Source organism: Cyanistes caeruleus, chromosome 6 (assembly GCF_971803275.1).
Source record: "Cyanistes caeruleus chromosome 6, bCyaCae1.hap1.1, whole genome shotgun sequence".
In the NCBI taxonomy this organism is placed as follows: Eukaryota; Metazoa; Chordata; class Aves; order Passeriformes; family Paridae; genus Cyanistes; species Cyanistes caeruleus.
In genome coordinates this window covers 63,311,295-63,333,542 of record NC_141706.1, presented here as the reverse complement: position 1 = coordinate 63,333,542, position 22,248 = coordinate 63,311,295, and the positions used below count along the sequence as shown (strand labels likewise).

The 22,248-nt window shown below is 45.6% G+C and overlaps 2 protein-coding genes across 4 annotated transcripts in view; one reads left to right on the top strand and one right to left on the bottom strand.

The window, feature by feature from the left end:
• Positions 1 to 181: 181 nt before the first annotated feature.
• On the bottom strand, positions 182 to 11,551 carry SIX4 (SIX homeobox 4). The gene is made up of 3 exons (XM_086895560.1): positions 10,441 to 11,551; positions 8,430 to 9,118; positions 182 to 5,993 (listed from the first exon to the last, which is right to left on the bottom strand). The coding sequence occupies exons 1-3, from the start codon at positions 11,271 to 11,273 to the stop codon at positions 5,197 to 5,199; spliced, it is 2,319 nt and encodes a 772-aa protein (XP_086751686.1). The 5' UTR covers positions 11,274 to 11,551; the 3' UTR covers positions 182 to 5,196.
• A 53-nt stretch (positions 11,552 to 11,604) lies between these two features.
• Positions 11,605 to 22,248, top strand: part of MNAT1 (MNAT1 component of CDK activating kinase) — a 117,653-nt gene continuing 107,009 nt past the window's right edge. Inside the window, exon 1 of one of the 3 annotated variants that reach the window (XM_086895562.1) lies at positions 11,605 to 11,759. Coding sequence is in view for 2 of the 3 variants with exons in the window: in XM_023927368.2 (XP_023783136.1) it covers positions 12,481 to 12,569 (89 nt within the window). In the remaining variant the exon portion in view is untranslated. Of the gene's footprint in view, positions 11,760 to 12,405; positions 12,570 to 22,248 lie in introns of those variants that run through there. The other 2 variants (XM_023927368.2, XM_086895563.1) reach the window with 2 other exon arrangements.

Below are 22,248 nucleotides of genomic sequence, written 5' to 3'. Positions count from 1 at the left end.
CAGAAAGTCTCATTCTTGCTTAAATAGGGTTTACATCAAATCCCTGGCAAGCACAGGCGTTCCTAGTTGCCATCACCTTTCATGATGAGTCATTAGAAGCCAAGTTTCTACTTCAGATTGCTTTTCCAACTTAAAATTCAAAGCCCTCACATGACATCCAAACAGAAATATTTACACAAGATGTGTATAAATATAAAGTTTATTCAGTATAGTGTTTAGAAAAATAAGTTCACATCATCTCAGAATACAAATAAAACACTTAATTGTCCAGGCACAAACCCCTATTACAGTACAACAAACATACATATTTTAGATCTCTTTGGTTGGGTAATTAAGCACAGATATGTTTGATGATACACTCTGGGGCAGCATCACCTAACAGTGCAGTAAAGTCTTCTTGATTATTCCCTCCTCTAACGCGTACATTCCGCTTAAATTTAATATTTGTTGTAAGGCACAATAAAACCCATATTGGAGAAATAACTGGTTAGTTCTGGACAAACAGTACATGCAGCAAAAGAACAAACATCCTCTGAATGTGAATCCTGAAAGCCAGAAGATTCACCCCCTCCTTGAGTTCAGAAATTTAAGAAGCAAATTTTTAAATTATATGAAACATACAACTAAGGTACAAAATATCCTTCAAGATAATAACTGCTAGGAGATACAGGAAGACTTCAGGCATCCTTGCTTTTAAAAATACCATTATTTTTGTTTTCAGAATTATAAAATGACTATTCTTTTTGATGATTTGACATTCTTCTCAACCACAAGCTCTGGACAGTTCACATTCCCAGAGCCTGGCACGCATATTTCACATGATACTGGAGAGATGCACCCTCTTGTTCATCTGCCCTTGCTAAGAAAAGTGCACAGACACTGGAAATCTATGCACATGAAAAGCTCCTGTGCACACAGGGCCAAATTCCACCCTGATTTATTTAACTGAAAATCATCACTGAGGTGATTTTGCATGATTTAAAGTCAGAACCTGTCCATTATTGTAATCAATCTCAGACTGAGAGCAGTAACGACAGTTCCAGCCTCACTTCTGGGTGAAGTCACTTTCTGAATGAGTCTTCCTGAATCCACAGGTAGGGGAAAGCAGTAAATGGGAAGAGGTATATGCTTTGATAGACTGTTTGGTTCTACCCAAGTGTCAGCCTTGTGCTCTGGTTTGTGCTGCCACTCTGTACTGGGCCAAATCCATCCCAGTGAAATGAAGGGACCATATTCCCAGCTGGCATGAAAGGACATTAAAGTCAATGGAAACGTGCTAGTTTAGCCCAGCTGAGGACCTGGCCAATAGAAGTCTGTGATTTACATTGCTGAAATGTCCTTGCAGGTATGACCACAGGGATGATGCTGCAAATAGTCCACACAGAGCATTCAGTTCATCGTGTTTCTGGTTTTCTGCAAAACTCTGGGTGCAACAGAAGCAGCTTTAATCAAAAGTAGTAAAGAGAGGGGTTTTTAACATCATGCTTTGTAAGAATTTGCTTGAACTTCAGGCATAGTTTTCAAAGCTGAGTCTGGGACTAGTAAAGCAGCAGAATTTGGCAATGTTTTCTGTAAGACTTCCAGTGGACTGAGAAGTTACAAACATATGTGAAGTTGAAATGATATTTTATTCTCATCCATAACAGAGAGGGAGGGAAGAGAAGGAATGTGTATGCCAGGTAGACATACCTTCCATTTAAACAACAGAATGTGATAATAAGGGTTGTCTGTGGGGCTTGGACACTCACTGCCTTCCCATGTGTGGGAGACCAGCATCCAAATCCCCTAAACACCACGTAAAAATCCTTGGTTTGGGAATCACTGGAGCAATGCCTTATTTACAGCAGCCAAAGAACTGGCCCTGGACACTTTTTGGGGCTTTGAGTACTGTCTATTGAGAGCAGTGAGCCTGCCTGCCTGAGGGCCACAAAATAAAAACTTACCCTTGTAAGGAATAAAACTACTTATTTAAATTTCTATTTTAAACACACTGTACCGTGCAATGAGTCTTTATATTGTGCATATGTACCTGCAGAAAACATGAGGTTATAACTACGTTATCTGGAGGGAATGACACTTATTTTCAGTGGGAGAAAGAAAGAAAGAAAGAGTAAAAGATAATAAGAAGTTACTTGATATCTGGAAGACTAGATTAATCTTACTTTGTCCCAAAACACTGCTTTTATGTACATCTTCCACTCCCACTGAAGAGTGGGAAGTCTCCTATTAGAAGTACCAGACACTCCAAGAAACGTGCCACTGTAACAACATACACAGTTTTTCACATCAACTGTGCCACAAAGCCGTGGAATTCAGAGCCTCAGTAACACAACGAATGCAAAGAAGGAAAAATTAAAAATAAAGTAACAGGTACTGTTGTAACACCACAGTCTCTTCAGTTATGAGAGATGATCACACCACCAACTGCTCTGAAATATTCCCTAGCTTGCCTCCAAATATAGTCTGAGCTTCACAGACCAAATATTAATTCACCATCAACTCCTTCAGAGCCAAGTACACGTTCTCCACTAAAATGACCATGATACAGGGTATTTCTAATTTTCCAAATGGCTGAATGATTTCATGCAAAGCATATACAGCTACTGCTACTGTCATCACCATCTTAGTTACATGGGTGAAGAAGAGGTGGGAAACATTGCTCATGCTGGGGCCCAGCAAATAGATAAACAAGCAGAGCTGCTGGGAGAACTCTGGACTATCGGGTTCCCTGCTCACGCGGAGCTCCCGGGAACGTCAGGGAAAGTTGTGCCAGGGGAACATAGAGCTCCATGTCCTGCTTGTGATAATCTCTGCTTTAAAGCACTTGCCTCAAACACCCTGTTTGCCTGGGAGCACGTGGGGACAGCCAACTGCTGATGAGCTGCTCCTGCCTGCAGAGCGCCAGCAGCTCCGTACAGCTGCAAATGCTCCCCTTGCACACTCCTTCTTCCCTTTTCCTGCACTTTTCCCTGCAGCTCTGGAGACTTGGGCTCACAGCATGGACTCCAGTGCTCACCAACCGAGCTCAGCCTCAAGGTTCCACAGAAAACCTCGCAAAATACGCAATATAGTGCAAAACTACAATGAGAATGCCGATGCCGTGCTCACGGCGCACGGAAAAACCTTCATTCCCCAAAAGCTTTCCATGAAACCAGTTAAAACCAAGACAAACACACTGGGATACCCAACCCTAATTATCTTTCCTTTCCATTTTTTTTTTTTTTGTCCTTTACAAGTGATCTTGTTTTGTCCTGACCCTGATTCAGAGCCCACAGAAGCTTATGAAAACATTTCCCATTGCCTTCCAAAGGCTTCAGACCAGGCCCCTGATGAGGACCAACACGTGCTTTAGTTACTGTATATATTCACATTAGGATAAAATATAACAAAACCAAACCCACAAGGATTAACAGCATGTCATCTGAATTCTTATTATTATTTTAAAGCTTAAAGGATGTGCTTTTCCATGCTACAAAAACTCCTCTGGAGGAAAGGTTAAGGTCTGTTCCACCTGCCCAGAGCCCACCTGCTTCTGCTGTCCCCAGGGAGAAAGGTGTGGACACCCATCCCCAGCCAGGCACCGACCACGGCTGCTGCAGTTCCCACCATCAGCCCCCAGGCTGCTTCTCCTGGGAGGATATATATATATAAATACAGACTCAACTGCACTCCTGGATGGGGCAGCTGCAGCCCTCCCACACGGGCTGGCTGGCCAAAGGGCCTGTGTGAACATGGGGTTCCCTTCCCTGGCCTGTCCATCCAACCTTTCCTGCACATCTGCCCCAGGCTGGAGCCACGAGCTTCTCCTCGGCACAGCCCTATGGCAGACCTCTCCTGTCCTGCTGACGTGGTGCAGAAGGACCCATGCTTGGCTTTCTGCACTGCCAGGAAATGTCACAATGTCCAAAATCACCCACAAAGTCCAGAAGACTCTTAGACCTCTTCTTACTCGTGCAAGCAGGGGCACCCGTGTCAGCAGGTCTGCTCGCAGAAGTAAGGCATCAAGATTTGGCCCTGAGGACGGATATTTGCAAATCAGTGTTTTTATTCCTCCTGCCACTGTGCTTTAGTAACAAAGATAAGGCCACTAGGAAGAAAGGCACGTGGAATTCTGTAAAAAATACACAAAAGGGTTCAACTAATTCGCAAATTACTAACAAAACAAACAAAAAACCCCTGAACACAAAAACAGAGGGGGTAGAAACAGTGACCTCCTGGGTTTGTGAGACTGGGAATTAATTTTCTAGTTTCAGTGTGATTAACATTTTACTTTTACAGTCTATTGCTTGAAAAAAACCTACAAAAAAGTAAAACCTTGTCAGAAATAACTACGCTTACTTCCTGCTCAAACAATAAAATAAATTAAACAGCCAGAAAACGTTTTCCTTTTCAATGCATTGTGTCTAAAGTGAAAGGGAACATAAACCATAAATAAAATCCATTGTACTAATTAAAAAAAAAAAGTCTCCTTTATAAGAAGTGAAACAATATTTACATTCATACTGGATAGAAAGCTTCTGAATTGCATAATTCGAGTTTCAAATGATGCCTTTTCTGGTGCACTGACAAAATGCTAACTGTAGCATTTAAAAACCTGTACATGATTGATGTGAAATTTTTGGTTTGAATGCAAGTCTGCTGGAAAAAAAGCAAACATACCAGTAACAATATTATGATTTTGTTTTGTTTCTTAACCTCAAACAACATAAAAGTAGCCGGAGAGGTATCGTCTAGAGTTCCTTAGAAATCTCTCAATGCCCATGGACTAGAAGTAAACAGAAAAAAATGTCTGCATTGTTTCTACTATTCTGGAGTGAGATTTTTGTTTTCTGTCTGAAGCTAGGAGTGTATACTTACTGTTAAGAGTATGTTGTACTATGGAGAGTCTAGTTAAATTTTCAGGGGAGTATCTGGTAGCCAAACCTGTACCCATTCCTCAGTACTTGTCCTGGCTATTTCCTTTCTCTTTTAATCTGCTTAAAAGAGAATACTGCATGCAAACCAAGCGTGGCAACCTAATTCCATTGCCGGAGATTCCTCTGTACATTGATTCAGACCACTTAAATGTTCTTCTGGTTTCTTTAAATGAAAAAAAAACCCCACCAAACCAAAAAACCCACAAACACCCACTAGGTGTTTGTTAGGGCCTCAACAGGAGACTTATCTATTAAAACAGAAAGCAAGAAAAGAAAGAAGTTACAAGTCTTGCATAACTTCATCCATCTGAACTGTCTGCAGTTTGGCAAGTTCTTTTTTGTCCGTTTCCAGTTCTTCACATACCGTGTCAACCATGTTACTCATAACATACTTAGATTTGGAATCCAGCATCATTAAATTGCCAGTTGACTTACTCTCAGAATTAGGTAAGAAATTCTCTTTGACATCAGGTACGGCTTGCAGAACCAACCTGTGCTCTCTGCCAAAATCCTGGTGCACTTGTGCAGGGGGGTGGCTGACACGGTCTCCACTTGTCGAAACTATTTCTCCAAGCACGGGCTGTGCTGTAGAAATGGACAACAGATCCTGACTGGTGATGAGGGGACAGTTCTGGAGGGTTGCATAGTTAGTGTTGCTGATAGATATCACCGTAGAGGTACTGGTCACAGGTGAAGACATGGACTGGCTCTCTGAGATACCAGAGCTCAGTTCTGCAGCATTTAAAAGAGTTGGTGGTGTAAGGGAAAAATTATGTGAGGGCGTTACATTCACTAACGAGGAGGCCAGGGACTGGAGTCCTGCACTGGATATATTTTCAGAAGACATGTTGACGTTCAGTTGCGTGTTCTGACTGACTGGCATCAACTGAGAAAACACCAGGCTTCTTTCCAGTCCTTCTTGCTTGACAGATCCTACTGCCTGGCCCGAATTGGGAACTGTATAAACCACTGCACTCGGAGCAAGGGGGCTGAAGAAAACCTTTCCTTGCTGCACTGTTGAAGATTCAGTCGTAAAAGTTCCTCCATCAGATGTGCTGGAGTTTACTGAAACATTACCTAGGGAAAGGGAAGCCAAAGAAAAGAAAACAGAGATTACAGCTAGCAGAGAGTTATGCAGTACCGGTCTTTTTTATCTTTGCAGTATACACATACACTAGTATTTCATGCAACACTTAAAAGCAATTTTTGTAGCAGGTGAGAGAAAACTTGGTGTAAAGAAATCAATGCTGCTAATAGAAGTTGGTTCTAGAAAGTTAAAAAAAAAAAAAAAAGTTTCTGGTATATTAGATTAGATATCTTTCAGACTCTCATTAAGGGGCAAACAGTCCCCAGCCATGTGACTAAAATGAATGTGCTTTGGCCTTCAATAGTTGCCACCACTCAATTTCAACCTAAGAATAGAAGCATGAAAAGCTATTAAAGATAGTTCAGTGACAGACTACAGCTTGTGTGTGGGAACTGGAGACACGTCACATGAAATCCACTACTGCTGGGCAGAACCTGCCCGAGTCAAGCTGCCCAGAAAACATGAAAAAATGGTCCTTTCTATTGGTCTAACTAGGTACTCCTCAAGCACTCAGCTCTATTCCCTTTCACCTTGCTTTATCATGTTTTTCTAAAATCCTAATCCTACCACATCCACACTGTGGAAAGTGACCCAGCATGCCTGCCCTTGCTGAAAGCCATGGCACTGCTCGTGTGGTGCTGTAGTGAGCCAAAGCAAGAAGCAGTGGCCAGAAATGACCTGGAGTTGTTTTCACTGGACATGTGTCATGTCAGTTGTCATTATGCTAATTCCTAAAATAAGAAATACTGGCTCTTGGGGCTGAGTCCCACTTGGAACACCTCTCTTTTTCAAAAGCAGTTTAATTACAAGAGACTACAGTTGGACACAGCTGAATATTTTATAATAGCACCGAAGATGAATTTCTCACATGAAGAATATTTTAGTTCTCTAGTAATTTCAGTTAATCAGTGACAATTTTTTGGAATATATTATGCATATGGGTGAACTAGAATAATAAAGGCAGGTAACTTGAAGTTACTGTCAGTATTATTTACTGGCTAACTTGAAATTGCCTGCAGCATGCTCCACTTGGAATAGGCAACCAGCTATCCATCCAAAGAAACCAGAACTTTTCTCTGCACCAAAGATACGGTGGATCACTGTCCAGTGGGCAGTCAGTATTTTTAACAATAGGGAAAAATGGTCAGAGAAGAGCTTATTATGAATCTTAGGACTTTCAAATACAATAGTTCTACAATACTTAAAAGGACTGAACTTTCTCACCTTTGCTGGCTGTTAGTTTATGCCTTGGAGAATGTAGATTAAGTGGCTTTAGTAATTACAGGTGGCATTCAGACTAAATGTCTTCTCTCCTTAATCTTGGTTAAACTATGTGCCAATAACTTCCAGTGCCTGTGAGTGCCACATTTTAGGACCTTACAATTGTGCACCCATTTGAAATGTGGTTACAGAGCTTCAGTGTTCCTCCCTGTGCTTCAGCAAGAACAATTCACACCCTACACACATTAAATTCAAAGAAGCATAGAGCACAGCTTGACTTTCATTATAGTATTCACAGCTCCTGAAACTAGAGAGAATCATTGCAGTTTAATCATTTTCATAATCAAAAATAAAGTGGCCAGTAAGTACCAGCTGTATTCAAGTGTGCTTTTTAACTGACCTGCTTCAAAAAAGGGATCCAGAACTAGGTTTGTGCTCCCTGGGATTCCTCCTGGCCAGCTGCAAGATTCAGACTATGGTATGTTAAGACCAACTCTAAAGTAAACTTGGGGAGGAGCCTGCACACTTGGCACATGAACCTGTGATGACATATTTCCCTTGGACTGAGGGCAGTTTTATTCAAATAGCCTCACATTTTATATCTACAAGCTAGTGCTTACTTCTATTGTTATGTTATCTGTGTTTCCCTCGAGTTTAATCTTTCTTAATTATGGAATAGAAAATGTACAAGCAACTGCTCGGTCTTGTTGTGTCTACAGTAATTCAAAATGTATTTTTGTGAAATGCCTTTGTTAAGAAAACAAAAAAACCAAAACAACTACCACAAGAACAACAACGGTAACAATTTCCAGCTGTCATAATTTTCATTTTTATGAACATTCTCATTAAAAGAATTCAGTGGCAAATGGGGAATATTTTCAGTTACTGAAACATGTAAAATTTGCAGATATTTGTGAAGACTCGCATCACAGACTTCTGTGAACAGCATGAGATGAAAGGGGTGTAAATTACCAGACCTCCTTCCATGCTCTTAACAGAGGAGCTCAGCCTCATCTAACAGTCTGCCCACAAGCATAACCCACTATAAAGGGAGGCAAACGGTATTATTTGATGTTCTGTGTGCAGCCATGGCTGAGACACAATGTTGATACCTCGGAAGAAAAGGACCACAACTTCAAAAATGCTAAGTGTGCCAGATTCCAACTTTTTCTCATACCTCTTACTGCAAGAGGCAAAGCTTTTACCTTGTGAAGCTGCCACAGAAACTGGAGGCAGCTGCAGAGAAGAAAAACCAATGCTTCCGTTCAGCAGCTGGCCATTTGTTCCTGAATTGGGGATCTGGACAATGCCATACTGGTTTATTTGGACAGGAGCAGTAAAAGTAACTACGGAGCCTCCATCCTGGGAAGCAGCAGTTTCTACGCCTTCCCTTTTCACTTCTGAGCTCGGTATCAATCCTGGGAAAGTGACTGGGATGTTGCTAGGGCTGAAGGCTGCTGTGGCATTGGGGACTGAAGCCTGAAGGAGTTTGAAGTCTTTAACATCTTCTGACGACGATGATGACAGTATGTCAGTGATGGACACCCCATTGCTCACAACACTCGATGCTGTTTTGGGCGAATTTAAGGTAACAGTCTGCGAAGTGCCCACGCTGAGTCCATTGAGTATGACGCTGTTGGGTCCCTGAAGAAATGAGCTACCGTTGAGGAAGACAGGAGAGGTACTGGCAGACATGAGGTTCCCATTCAACAAGACACCAGACGAGCTCAAGGCTATTTTAGTGTTTCCAAGCTGCTGCATGTAGACAGGCTCCATGTGGCCGGGAAGGCTGAGGCTGGTAACGCCATCAGATGAGCTGGAGAGTGGATGGGGAGATAAATCCTCCCGCCCCTTACTGGATTCATCTTCTGTGCTAGGATTGCCATCAGACTCGCTATGGGAGAAGATGGAGAGATGACATTGCATTACCACGGCATACCAGGATCTCTGCACCGAGGGGGACTTCTAGCTTTAACACAAATATGTGAAAGTTTCCACAAGCATTTTTTGTCTGTGTTTTGCCTTTACAAGGCACTTTAAACGAATATTCAAGCCAAGGGAGGAGGTTTCTTAGAACAGAACACATCAAACCAAACGCTCGCCAAAGGAGAAACTTTACAGACTGGGTTATGGAGTTGTAAATAAATTCCTCCACCCCGGCGACAGACGGGGACTGCCTGGGCCCCCCTCCTCCGGCCCGGGGTGTCCACACGTGTGAGACCGGCCGCGGCCATTTGGCAAAGCGCTGCGAGGTGAGGCAAGGCCGGGAAGCGCCGCGGGACCCTCCGGGCTCAGCCTGCCGCCCCCGGCCCGGGGGAAGGGAGAGACCCCGGCCCGCGCTGCCCCCGGTGCCGGCGGAGGCAGCTCCGGCCGTGCCCGGCGCCCGGGGGGAGGGACGGAGGGATGGGGGGCGGCCTTTGTGCCTCCGCCCGGGGCTGCGCCGGGTTTTTTCGCTGACTGGTCCGCCCTCGGCTGCATTTTTCGGTCGCTCTCCCCTCCCTCCCCCTCGCCCTTTGATGTGTCCCGCGGAGAGGGGCCGCGGCGGCACAATCGCGCCCTTGCTTGAGAAATGCCTTGGGGCCCCCTCCGCCGGCCGCTTTCCCTCCTTCTCTCCCCGCTCCCTTCCTCCCCCCTCCTCCCCGCGCTTTCTCCCCCCTTCCCGTCCCTTCCCGGAGGAAGGCGGGGGGCGGGAGCGAGGAGGTCACCTCCACCTGCCCGCGCCCCCGCCGCGGGGCGGGGGGAGCCGAGCCCGAGCCGCGGGCGGAGCGGGGCCGGGAGCCCCGGGAACCGGCCCCGCTCCCCCGCTGAAACCCGAGCCCGGCCCGCTCCCGAGTCAGGTTTCAAAACAGACGGAGCGCCGGGACCCCGCGCGTCCTCCGGCCGTCAATGATTAACTCTGTCAGGCGCGACAATTGAATAAAAACAAGGAGCGGGGGGAACAGACACCCCCGGCCCGTCCCCGCCCGGGAGTCCGCCCCGCGGCTCCCCCGTGCCGGGAGCTCCCCCGGGAGCGCGGGCCGGCGGCTCCGGGAAGTTTCCCCGCGCCGCCTCGCACGCCCGGGCCGGGTGGGTGTGTTGGGAACGAGGGAGCGGGGAGGAGGAAGGAGGGGAGGACGAGGCGCACCGAAGGTAAGCGCCATGTTTGCAAGGGAAGAAAGAGCCGGGAGAGGGAAAGGCAGGCGGGAGAGGGGGCGGGGAGGAAAAGTTTTCCCTCACCTTTTGGACTGGGTCTCGGAAGGGTTGCGGTCCCGCTGCCTACGGTTCTTGAACCAGTTGCTGACCTGGGTGAGGGACAGCCCGGTGATCTTGGCCAGGTTGCGCTTCTCGGCGGGCGAGGGGTATCGGTTCTGCTTGTAGAGCTCCTTCAGCGCGTTGCGGGACTTCTCCTTGAAGCAGTAGACGGTCTCCTCGCCGTCCCAGATGGTCCTGGGCAGGGGGTATTTCCTCCGCAGCCTGTACTTGTCCACCGCCCCCAAGGGTCTGCCCCGGGCTCGCTCCGCCTCGGTGTAGCGAGCCTTGTACCAGAGCTCCTGCAGCAGCGGGTGGTTGGACGAGTCGAAGTTGTGGCTCTCCAGGATGCTGTAGAGCTCGGCGTAGATGCCCTGGTGAAAAGCCACCAGCGCCCGGGCTTTCATCAGGCTCTCGTTGCCACGTAGCAGATCGCTCTGGGGCAAAGACCACAGGAACCTGGCCAGGCGGTCCAGGTTCCCACCTTGTTGCAGCGCCTCGCACACGCAGGCGACGTGGTCCGGGGAGAAAGCCAGGGGGGTCTGCGAGGAGGAGGAGGAGGAGGAAGACGACGAAGAGGAGGGAGAGGAGGCAGCGTGGTGATTCCTGGCCAAGAGTTCCGTATGGAGCAGTACCTGTTCCGCGGCTCCCTCCTCGCCGGCGGCGGCGGAGCCTGCATGCTCCATGGGGAACGGGGCAGCGGCGGGAGGGGGCGGCGGCGCGGGCCCGTCGGGGGCTTCGGAGAGCATTTCCATCACATTTTCCTCCTTGATCTCTACCGCGATCACGATGTCGTCCGTGGCGGGGGAGGCAGAAGACATGTTTCGGTTTGTTTTCTTTTTCTTATTTTTTTTTTTTTTTCCCTTTCTTTTCTTACGGGTTTCTTTTTTTCCTTCCTCCCTCCCCCCCCCCGCGTTCCCTTCTCCTCCTCTCCCCCCTTCCTATCTCTCTCCTCCTCCTGCTGCTCTAGCCGATCAGGTTTCCCCCGGCCCCGCGGTGACCATCCGGGATCGCTGCTGTATCCCGGCCGCGCTCCGCCGCTCCCCCCGCCGCGACTCCCGCACCCGCCGCAAGACTATGTGGCCCCGCCCACCGCTGCCCCGGCCGCGCCCTCCCATTGGCTGCGCCGCGCCGGGAGGGCGGGGCTACAGCGTCTCCGTGGCAACCGTCAATCAAGCGGCCGCGCTCCTCTCTCCGCTGCCCCCCCTCCCATCTCCACCTGGAGCCCCCGGGAAGCGGCGGCTCCGTCACCTGCGGCTTTCCCTGGAAGGGGAAGGGTTAAAACGCTCCCGGTGCTGTCGGTATTGGTGGGTGAGGGAGTTTTGTTATGTTCGCTTCTGGGCCCCTCATTTCAAGAAAGTCATTGGGGTGCTGGAGCGCGTCCAGAGAAGCGTAGCGGAGCTGGGAAAGGGTCTGGAGCGCAAGTCCTATGGGGAGAGATTGAGGGACTTGGGAGTGTTTCGCCTGGAGAAAAGGAGACTGAGGTGTGACTTTATCACCGTCTGCAGCTCCCTGAAAGGAGGCTGTAGCCAGGTAGGGATCGGGCTCTGCTCCCGGGCTACCAGCGACAGGATGAGAGCACAGAGTCTTAAGCTCCCCCGTGGAGGTTTAGGTTGGACATTAGGTGAAATTCCTCCGCAGAAAGGGTGATTAAACATTGGAATGGGCTGTCTAGGGAGGCGGTGGAGTTACCATCCCTGGAGGCGTTTAAGGGCAGACTGGACGTGGCACTTAGTGCCCTGGTCTGGGTGACACGGTGGTCTTTCCCGAAGTAATCGATTCCGTGGTTCCTGCTGGTTAGTCATGGGCAAGCGTCCCCCGTCTGCCCCTGTTCCACGCGGAGCTCTGGGGCCCGGGCAGCCCCCCCAGCCGCGCCGCCGGGCGGGCGCTGCCGCTGGGGCGGGCGGTGTCGGGGCCGGGCCGGGTGCGGAACGCGCGGAGCGGCGCTGGGCGGCGGCGGGGCCGTTTGGCGGCGGCACCGGAAGGCGGAAGGCGCGGCGGGAGGAGGGAGGGGAGCGGGAGGCGGCCATGGACGACCTGGGCTGCCCGCGGTGCAAGACCACCAAGTACCGCAACCCCTCCCTGAAGCTGATGGTGAACGTCTGCGGGCACACGCTGTGAGTGGCGCCGGACGCTGGGGGGAGCGGGCGCGGGGCTGAGCCCCGGCTGCTCTGCGGGGCACCGGGGCCTGGGGGAAGGGGTCGCTCCCCGGGCCGGTCCGGGGGTGGGGGCGACACCGGCTCCGCCAGACCCGAGCGGCACTTGCGAGGCGGCTCCGTCCCGTCTGTGCCGCCGTGTCCTCCTCGTGTCAGCCGGGGCTGGGGCCGGTGTGGGTTTGACGCGCTGCCTTCTGTGCGGTGAGATTCTCGGTGGAGGCGGGGAGGGACCCACGGGACACGGCGTGAGCTCGGGACACGCTCCTGCCCCGCCGAGCTGCCATGCTTCGGGCTGCGAAACGGGAAACGCCAGGGAAAACACATTTCCCACGGAGTTAAACGTTTCTTGTTTAAAACTGTGCTCGAGTAGTAAAGAAAGAAGGTGTTTCGTTGTACTCTTTTAACGTGTTAATTCTGCCGAATGAAGAGTGCTTTGCTGAAGGTTTGGTGCTTGTTGGAATGTTGGAAAATCCTCTTGCGAACCTGTGCTGATGGTAGTCTTAACTCATTCTTTTTTTCTTTTTTTTCCACCCCGCCATGAACAGTCATTATTTTTTTTCCCTTTTCTCCCAAAACTCAACCCTTAGGTGAGTACCCAGCATTGGCTCTTGCTGATATAGGTCACAGCTAGCCTGAACTCATTCACTTTGAGATCTGGAGACCATCCTTAGTTAGTGTGGAAGGTTAAAAGGCTGTACTCTAAATTCTTTCTGGATGTACACCATGGAAGTCCAGTACTACAGTAGGAGCCTTTTCTGTATTTTTAATTTTTGTCTTATCTTTCCTGTGATGTTTATATTTTAAACTACGCTTGAATTACGTTGAGAAGATACAGTCTAAGAGCTTTTGCTTGTCTTGGTTCGTTGTTTTGAGTGAACAGGATGAAGGAAGTCAGTGACAAGAAAGGATTTATCTTATTGTCTTAGGAAAAAAGTGTTACTTTTCATTATGTCCTCTGCGGTCCTGCAAGTGCTCTCCTTGTCACAGAGGTGTGGTGGTGTGGGAGAGGTGGCCTCAGGAGTGTCCCTTTGGTGACAGCAGTGCAAAAGGCAGCAGCCCCGTTTAGGCAAAGCTGTGCGGGTGTAAAATGATGCCTCGATCTTGCATTCGCCAAAGATCAAAGGACTTGATCAAAGTGGTCCTCGTGTGCTTTCAGGCTCCTCCAGAGCCGCTTCCAGCAGAGGACAGCATGTCTCAGTTTGCTCTCCTGCTTTGGTTCTCAGTTTGGACGTTTTTTGTAGCTGAGTTTTGCTTGAGGCAATTGATGGTGTTTTCTGCTTTACTGGGTGCAGTTGCTGACACTGTTTTTGGGGTTCATGTTCTTGTCTTGCTTCTTGTTTCTGCACAAGAGCTGTCTGCTTCCCCCAGAGCTTGTTGTTTGCATCTCTGTTGCAGAGTAGGATCTCTGGGGCTGTTTTTGTTGTAATTGAGGACTCTCCATCTCAATGTGGTTCAAGTGTGCTACTTTTCCTCTGTGTTTTCCTTCCAAGAGCTCTCTCAGGGTTGTATACCTATTATTGTTTCCCTACAGTGTTACAAAGCCTTCATGCTGGAAGTTGTTTCTTAGTAATGGTTAATAAATTTCCACAGTAACTCATCTGGAAGCTCAGATGACCCACCTGTGAATGAAAGGAGGTAATTGACACTTATTCTTATAAATTCACCATATTTCATTCACAAGGAAGGAAGATTTAATTAACTCCCAAAGCAAATGAGCTAACATATGGAGATTTATCCTTAGTCAGTCTGTTTGGTATTTTGCAGTTCTTACCATTGAATATGCTGCTCTTAATTTCCAGTCTAAATTGAACTCTACTGTCAGTTTTATACGCTTGTGAACTTTTTTATTACTTCTCTTTTTTAGGAATGTTTTGAAGGCTTTCTCTTTGCTGTTTTTCATTCTAAAGAAATCTCATTGCTTCAGTCTTCTCTCTTCAGTGATTTTTAATACTTTTTTTTTTTGGTTACACTTGAGGCTGTTCTCACTGGTATTTTTAAGGCCTTTTCCACTTGGTTTGCATTTTATTGGAGCTGGACGTGGTGTTCTGTCTGAGTTGTTAGTACAACAGCCAGAATCAAAATTATTTTGTGTTCTTTTCATATCTTCATTTCATTCAGGCAGGATGATGAATCTTGATGTATTTATTTCTTTTGCAGTGATATGTTTGATTCATGTTGAGCATAAGCCCCAGATTCTTTAGCACTTTACACATATCTGTGGGCAGAACAGAATTCAAACTTGCTTTCCATGTTATATTGTGCAGATGTTTAACAGAGCAAAAAGGTAATAATAATCAACTTGTTACTTCAGGTGACTTTTGCACTTGCTTCAAATGACTTTGGATTCTGAGGCTCTCCATCCAAGTTTTTGAAACTGTCTGAGATTATTCTTTGTTAAAAACCTGATATTTTCCAATGTGTAGTTGATGGACAAAGTGTCTGGGAGATATTGGAAATCGTTGCTTGTGACCATAAGAAATCCAAGCGAGGCAGAGCAAGATATGAAGCTGCCTGCAATAAGTTCATTGCTAAATAAACCTCTTCTTCTGGTTGCTTTCTGTAACAGTGGAGAATGTGAAAAGATTAGAGCCATATGAATGGGCTTGCTACCAATTTTCTCTCTGACTGAAATAATGATAGCTTATCTCTGGGTGTGGGTTTCTAATCATCTCTGACTACTTCAGTATGTTCTGCTTTGGTTTAGATTATATGACTGTCAGTTTAAGAGTGTCAAAAGTCCAGTTAAACCAAAACTATATTGCCTGTAGTTGCTGTTTCATTACCTGTACTGTTACCGTGTCATTGGAGGGAATTATATTCCTTTGATAAGATTTGTTCCTAATAAATTGTGTGTTGGATCTCATCTCTTCTGTTATCTGAAATATGTAGGAGAGAGGTTTTTTTTTCCTCAGATTATTTTGGCATCTTCCCAGGATCTGATGGTAAACCTGACTCTGGTCTGTGCTTTCTTGTGTACTTGTTTCCTGCTCTTCAGAGGCAGATGCTTTTAGTCCTTCTCTAGGTTGTTGGAACTCAATGCAGAGAGCAGAGATGATCTAAAACTTTTTTTGTCAGTTTGCAAAGGGTAAATATTACATCTACCAGATTTGAAAACCTTGAAGTACTCCTAATGCTGTAACCCCTGGATATAGTCCACAGGTTTATGGACTACACGTCGATGGGTTTATGGAAGCTCATTAAGCTGTCTGCAGAAGCACATTGCCTTTATGGTGCTTTTTGTTTGAAGGGTGCCGATAAATCTGCATGGAAAATTCAGAGCCGTGGTTTGCTGGCTCGGGAGGTTTGGAGCAGTTGCTGTAATGCGTTTCCCAGTTCTAGCCTGGGCTCCTGCTCCTTCTGCTGTGCTGTGAGTTACATTAGCCAGCTAATCCATCTTACTGAGTGGAGATTGATGCAGAAAATGCCCCAAGTGCTTTGGCATCATCTGTTAGAGATTTTCCCTCTCATTGAATAGTGGGTTAATGCGCTCGTGCTTCAGCTGCGCTTTCTTGCATTGCAGGCATTCTGAAGCAATATTTTCATTTTACCTTCAGTGCTGCCTCCTGGTAGTTTCTTTCCTAAAGCCCTGACCTTTCCTATTCTGTCAAGTGTGCTGCTCACTTAATGAAGTGACCTGCAGTGATGTGATTTGCACTTGTGTAAAATATCTTGGATTTTAAAATATTGAGGAGCCTTTATTTAGCTGATTTGTCAGTAAGCTTCAGATCTTTGTTTCATCTGGGTTTCAGAAAGCTTGTGTGTGGTTTTACCATGAGTTCATTTTATTAATTTTGTGACTCTGCTTTCCCTTCTGAAGAACTGTGAGAGCTATCTTCTTATGCCTTCTGTCAGTCAGGTTGTTTCCACTTTCATATTCTTAGGTGGTTCTTGTCCTCCAAATAGAATTAAATTAGAAGAACCATTTCTTTTATCATGGTTTATTTCCCCCCTTCTTTTTTTTTTTTTTCCCTTCTCACCTCTTACATAGAAAAAATCATCTCAGACTATCTGAGAACTTGTTGGGCAAACAGATGTCCTGTTTTTAGTTTCTTTTTTCACAGATGGCTGCAGTGAAGGTTCTTCTTGCTATAAAATCCTGTGCTTTGGAGGTTTGGCTGTTCATTCTTCTCCTCTTCCTCACTTCATTAATTTAAATCACATCTGAGGTAGATGCCTTGTGTGAGAGTGCTTGTGGTGGCCTCCCATCTCTGTTCTTACTGTGACCTTGACCCTGCCATCAGATTGGTTCTGGATTTTGGCAGCAGCATGCAAGTAGCATTTCTTCTTTCTCATCCTTTGCATCTCTTTCCATGTCAGTGGCTTGACCCTGTGTTAGAAAACTCACAGTGGCTTTCTCCTAGTGCTGCACGTTTGCATGGTCAGTTCTCCCATGGGCAGTGGGGCTCTGGAATGTGCTCTTGGCAGATCAGTGGGATCAGAGTGCTGATAAGCACAGCAGTGCTGCAGTGGAGATAAGGGGTAGGCAGGTGGCTGCAAGAGGATGAAATCAATCATTCGATCTTTTAGAAACAACTTTCAGGTTGGGATTCCACTGCAGTTTATTCCAGTAGAATCTTGCCAAGCCTTACAATTGTGAGAATGGGTTTTTTGGGGTTTATTTCTTAGTAGTTTGTTTTCCTTGGTTATTGCTTCTTGATCAGTATTGCCAAAAGTGTAACACCATGTGTTTTTGGCATCAGAGTAATGTTAAATAAGCCTTTTCCACTATAAATCTCCCCTGTCACTGGGAGGGAGGATGATAAATTAGCAGTTAAAAGTTGTTCTAGGATGGGACTTAGTAAGGAAATGCTTAGTTCAAGAATAATGAATGCCTTTTAAAGTTTATTTTCTTAAGTATAACAGAGATTCAAGGCATCAGATACTTGGCTTTAAAGAAACTTTTGTGCAGAGAAAAGTGTGTCTAATAATGGAGCAATGCTTGATTAAAGTCCTGTAATGCGTTAGTTTCTAAGGTGCACGGATGGCTTTGCTTTCTTTTTAGGAGTTCACTCAAGAATTATATTCAAAATCTGTTGTGTATGCATGACAATTTTTGGTTATTCAGACAATTCCTTGAGTCTTTTCTAAGCATGCAGATGCTGTGTGCGTGCTTGCCAATGGAGTTGTAATCCACCTGGCTTCACTTGAGACCATGAATTATCTTTTACTCCGCCTGCTTGGATTTCATGGCCTGTGTTGAGTTTTAGGAGGCAGGTTAAGCATATCCCACTGATTTACTTACATAAAGAGGAAAGGAAATGCATCCACCCAAACCCGAAAAAACGTTAAGGTTGTTACAGGAGTGGGTAAAGAGATTTATTCTTGGCTGTAAACTTGGACCATATGGTCTCCAACAAGGAGATACAAAATTGTTAGGTAAAAAAAAGGCAGTTAATTTGGACTGCTGGTTCACCTTTGTTATCCCACTGCCTTTTATAGGGAGCAGGAAAGAAACTGGTATGTAAAGCTGTTCCTTAGGAGTCAGTCCTGGTGCTCCAGCTACCTGTGAGCCATCCTGGCTTGTAGAGGGAGGAAATGTGGGTGTCTGCAGACCAGCAAAAGCAAAGAAACTCCTTTTCTTCCCCAGTGTCATGTCAGCTGTTGTGCTGTCTTGGCAAAGTGTCATTTCCAAGCTTGACATCTCTGTGAGACAAGGGCTCAGGACCAGAGCAGCCTCCACAGAAAACTGGGAAGTTCAATTTCTGCTGCTGCCAGTTTGGTGGTTTTGGGCTTGCTCATGTACTGCCACAATCTTAGACAGTAGCTGATGAACTTACTTTATTATAAACTTTTTCTGGTCTCTTTCCTGTCTTCAAGAGACTTATGGAAAGGTGTCTGGGCTTCTTACTAAAACGTAGGGTTTTTTTACTCCTGTTTCCAGAGGGAGATGTATTTATTTCTCATTTAATTTGTTAATAAGGCTTCAAAAGGAAGACAGTGTGAAAAAGCTTACTGTCTCTAGGCCCAGCTTTGTGCTGCTCAGGGGAGACATCAATTCACCAAGTTGTGTTCTGGGGATTCTCTAATCTGCCCTGCACCCTGTTAGGTTTTTTCCAGGGATTCATTAGGGGGGAAGTGCATCCTTGGAGAGCTCTAATTGCAGTGTTGACGGCTGCAAAGATGAGGAAACAGAGGTTACATTATTTACATATTTATTTTAATGTCAGAAGCTTCTGGAGTTTTGTGGCTGTCAAATTCCCTGGGAGGTAGAAGTAGGAACATCCCTGGTGAATTCAGGGGAGTGGGGTCTCATGCCAGTGCGTGGGGCTGGACTTGTTGGAAAACAGTTTGGAATCTTCTTGTTTAAACCCCTTCCAAGTGAAAGGATGGCTTGGCTTCCTGCTGCATTTTTCTCTGCAGTGTGGTTCAAGAAAATGCCTTTCTTCTAGGATGGGGGGAAACCCTGGAGACTGTGGAAAATAGCATAAAACTTTATTTCAGCCAAGTGAATTTGAGTGAAGAAGTCTAAACTAGAGGTAAGCAGTGAAGATCTGTCAGACCTGTACCTTTTAATTTGAGCATGTGGGGATTAGGGGGGCTTAAATATGCATTTGAATTTTATTTGGCAAGCTTTTTTTTTCTACAGAAAATACCTTGAATGCAAGATATATGAGGACAGTGATTCAGGGCTGTCATTTGTAAACATAAAGGTTGGCTGTGATATATATGATTTTTAGGCCAAAAAAAGTGGTGTGTGGGCTTCGGAGCACAAACAAGTATGAGTGTGATGGTTCAGCCATGGAAGTGTCAAGGTTTGTGAACAGGCAGCAGGCACAAGGAAAAAAGCCACCAAGCTTTGGTGCTTACCAAACCCTTGAAGGAGCTGATCTAATTTTCTAACCTGGCAGAAAATGAACTTTTTTTCGTCAGTTAATACTGTTTGTACAGAACTAGCAAGTTGAAGGGGTTTGTGAATGGTGAGTCAGACATCAGAGGTCATCTGTAGGAATCTGTGTCTAAAATGAGTTAGGAACAGGGTGGAAGGAAAGACCTTCTTATGACACAGTGTTAATTTAGCTTTTTTAACCATTTTGTGAAGCTTTAAAAGTTGGCTTATCTGGGAGAGCAAGTGTTCTGTTTTGTCTCTGAGGCTTGTTTTTTGCTGTTATTACCATATCACACCTCAATTTAGGTTCCTGGATGGTAGATCCTTGTTTTAATCCACCTAATCTTGGTGGATTAAAGCAGACTGGGACTCCATGCAGTTGAAAATCTCAACCAGAACAGGAATTTAGTGTGGTCCTGAAAGGGCCTACTTTGCTTTGGGGAGATAAGTAATGAAAGCTATGTAAATATATTTCACTCCCAATAATTTCCACCTCTGAGAGAATTCTCTCAGTTTCTTTTGTGTGACTTGTGAGACACATCAGGGAGGTCTTTACTTATTTTGTCAGATCTACTATGAGACTTTAACTGATGCTTGGTTGAAGTAATTGCACAATCAAAGCCTGTCTGCTGCCTCAGAGGAAGAAGCAATTTTTTTTTTTTGTGTTAAGTGGGATGTATTCCCTCTGAAAGAAAGCTTTTTCCTGACTTCTTAGGGAATAAAGAATCTAGGTCATCTTTCTTCTTTGTCTTTTTGGAGTTATTCCTGGTTTTATTAATTGGGATTAGATGCTCTTTGGATCCAGTTCCATCCCATTAGTCTTCCAAAGTCTCTACAAGTTAGTCATGGGAGGTGATTAAATCATTGCTGAAATACCCAAGAGGTTATTTCCTTCTGCCATCCAGTTTTGACAGTGAATATTTGCTTTTACTTTTGGCTCTGAGTCATGGTCTTGATACTTCTGATGAAGTGGTTTTAATGCCTCAGTATAATTCTTTTGTTTTAAAACTGGCATATTAAGAAAATCTTCTCTTTTCTCTGTTGAGCTATCAATTGCCATGTCTGCTTGGTAATACTTCTTGTCTGCTTAGCAAAGCTCACAGAGCTCTACTCTTCATTCCCTATAAGTACTTTTTGGAAATTTAAGTTACAGTTCTGCTCCTTGTGACCTTGGCAAAAGGAAAGCTGTTGTTTATATCCTGTCTCTCCAGTCAGTAAATGGAAAAGTAAATTATTTTTCCTTGGTTCTGAAAATTCAGTCTGTTTAAATCTGCAGCCTGGATTGGAGACTTTACAAGAGCATGCAGTGACAGGACAGGGGGGATGGCTTCATGCTTCAAGAGAGCAGGTTTAGATCAGTTATTAGAAAAAAGCTCTTCACTGTGGGGGCAATCAGGCTCTGGCATAGGTCACCCAGAGAAGCTGTGGCTGCCCCATCCCTGGGAGTGTTCAAGAACAGACTGGATGGAGCTCTGAGCAATCTGTTCCAGTGGACGGTGTCTCTGCCCATGGCAGGGGGCTGGAATGAGATGATCTTTAAGGTCCCTTCCAACCCACACCATTCTGTGGTTCTGTGGTCCTGGAAATGGGTTTGGGTGCCCAGCTTGAGGAGTCTTCCAACATGCTTGGCCCCTTCTGCATTGGGTAAATGCTCACCCTGTTAGGGGTGAATATGGTAATAATCTGACCCAGATGTGGTAAATCTCTGTGCTGAAAACAAGTGCTTGTCAAAAAGAAGGAAGACACAGGAGCTGTTTAAACAATTTTGTATTAGGCAGGTTTTTCTTTCATTTTTCTTTTAATTGCATTGACTTCATTTTAATTGAAGCTAATAATTCTGTGGGTTTGTGAGGAAAAAGGACAATGGGCTCGCTTCTGTGTGGTTCCATTAGTCAGATGCTAATAAGCCATATGCATAGGTTTAATATTTATGAAATTAAGCAAATAGATTCCTGAGTTGTTTTAGAAAGCACATGTGACTTGGTAGCTGTAAATTCACAGCAGGGCAGACCCAGAAGTGCCCTGTTGGGGTGCTCAGGAGTTGTGTTTGTGTGCATGCTCTTTGGTTGGTTGTTTCTCCCTACAGGACAACTGAAGGTGAAGTTTGAAGAAAAGCCAGGTCAGCATTTTGGAAGTTGAATTGAGTACTCCTTTGTTCATACCTGGTGAGGAAATAAGGAAAAAAATTCCCTGAAAGTAACAGAGTGTGGGACAGGCACTGTGCTGTGCTTGCACTGGGAACGCTTCAGTTTCACACTGCTGATTCCCTCTTTTGGTTTGATGATATGCAGGGAACAGTGGATGTTTCCTCACAGACCACTCTGGCTGCAATTAAAGTCACAGCTAGTAGTCCCAACAGTGATCTGAATTTTGTAAAGACATTTACCTGGTTTCTCTTTTTTAAAAAATATTTTGCAATAATTAATTTTGGCGATACCAGATCTGAGAAAAGATCTTATCAGGACCTGCTGCTATATGTGACAAAATTAAACTTTGTCATAGCTAAAAGCACTTTTTAATGCTCTGAAAATGATGTCAAGTTGTTCTTGTTTTGAATATAACACGTGGGGGAAGAGAATATATAAAGAAATTCTTGCAGGGTTTTTTTTGTGTGGAATGTGGTTAAGTTCAGATCAGTGAGAACAGGATGGCTCTGTCACAAAGAAACAATGAGGAAGTCATCTGTCTGATAAATATTTTGGCTTTGAATTGAGAAACATGAGGTAGTGATTTTTGCTGTGCCCTCACAGTCCTGCCTCCATGGCTGGCACTAAGGTTAGATTATGTGTGAGCATTTGCAGAGTCCTGGGCTTT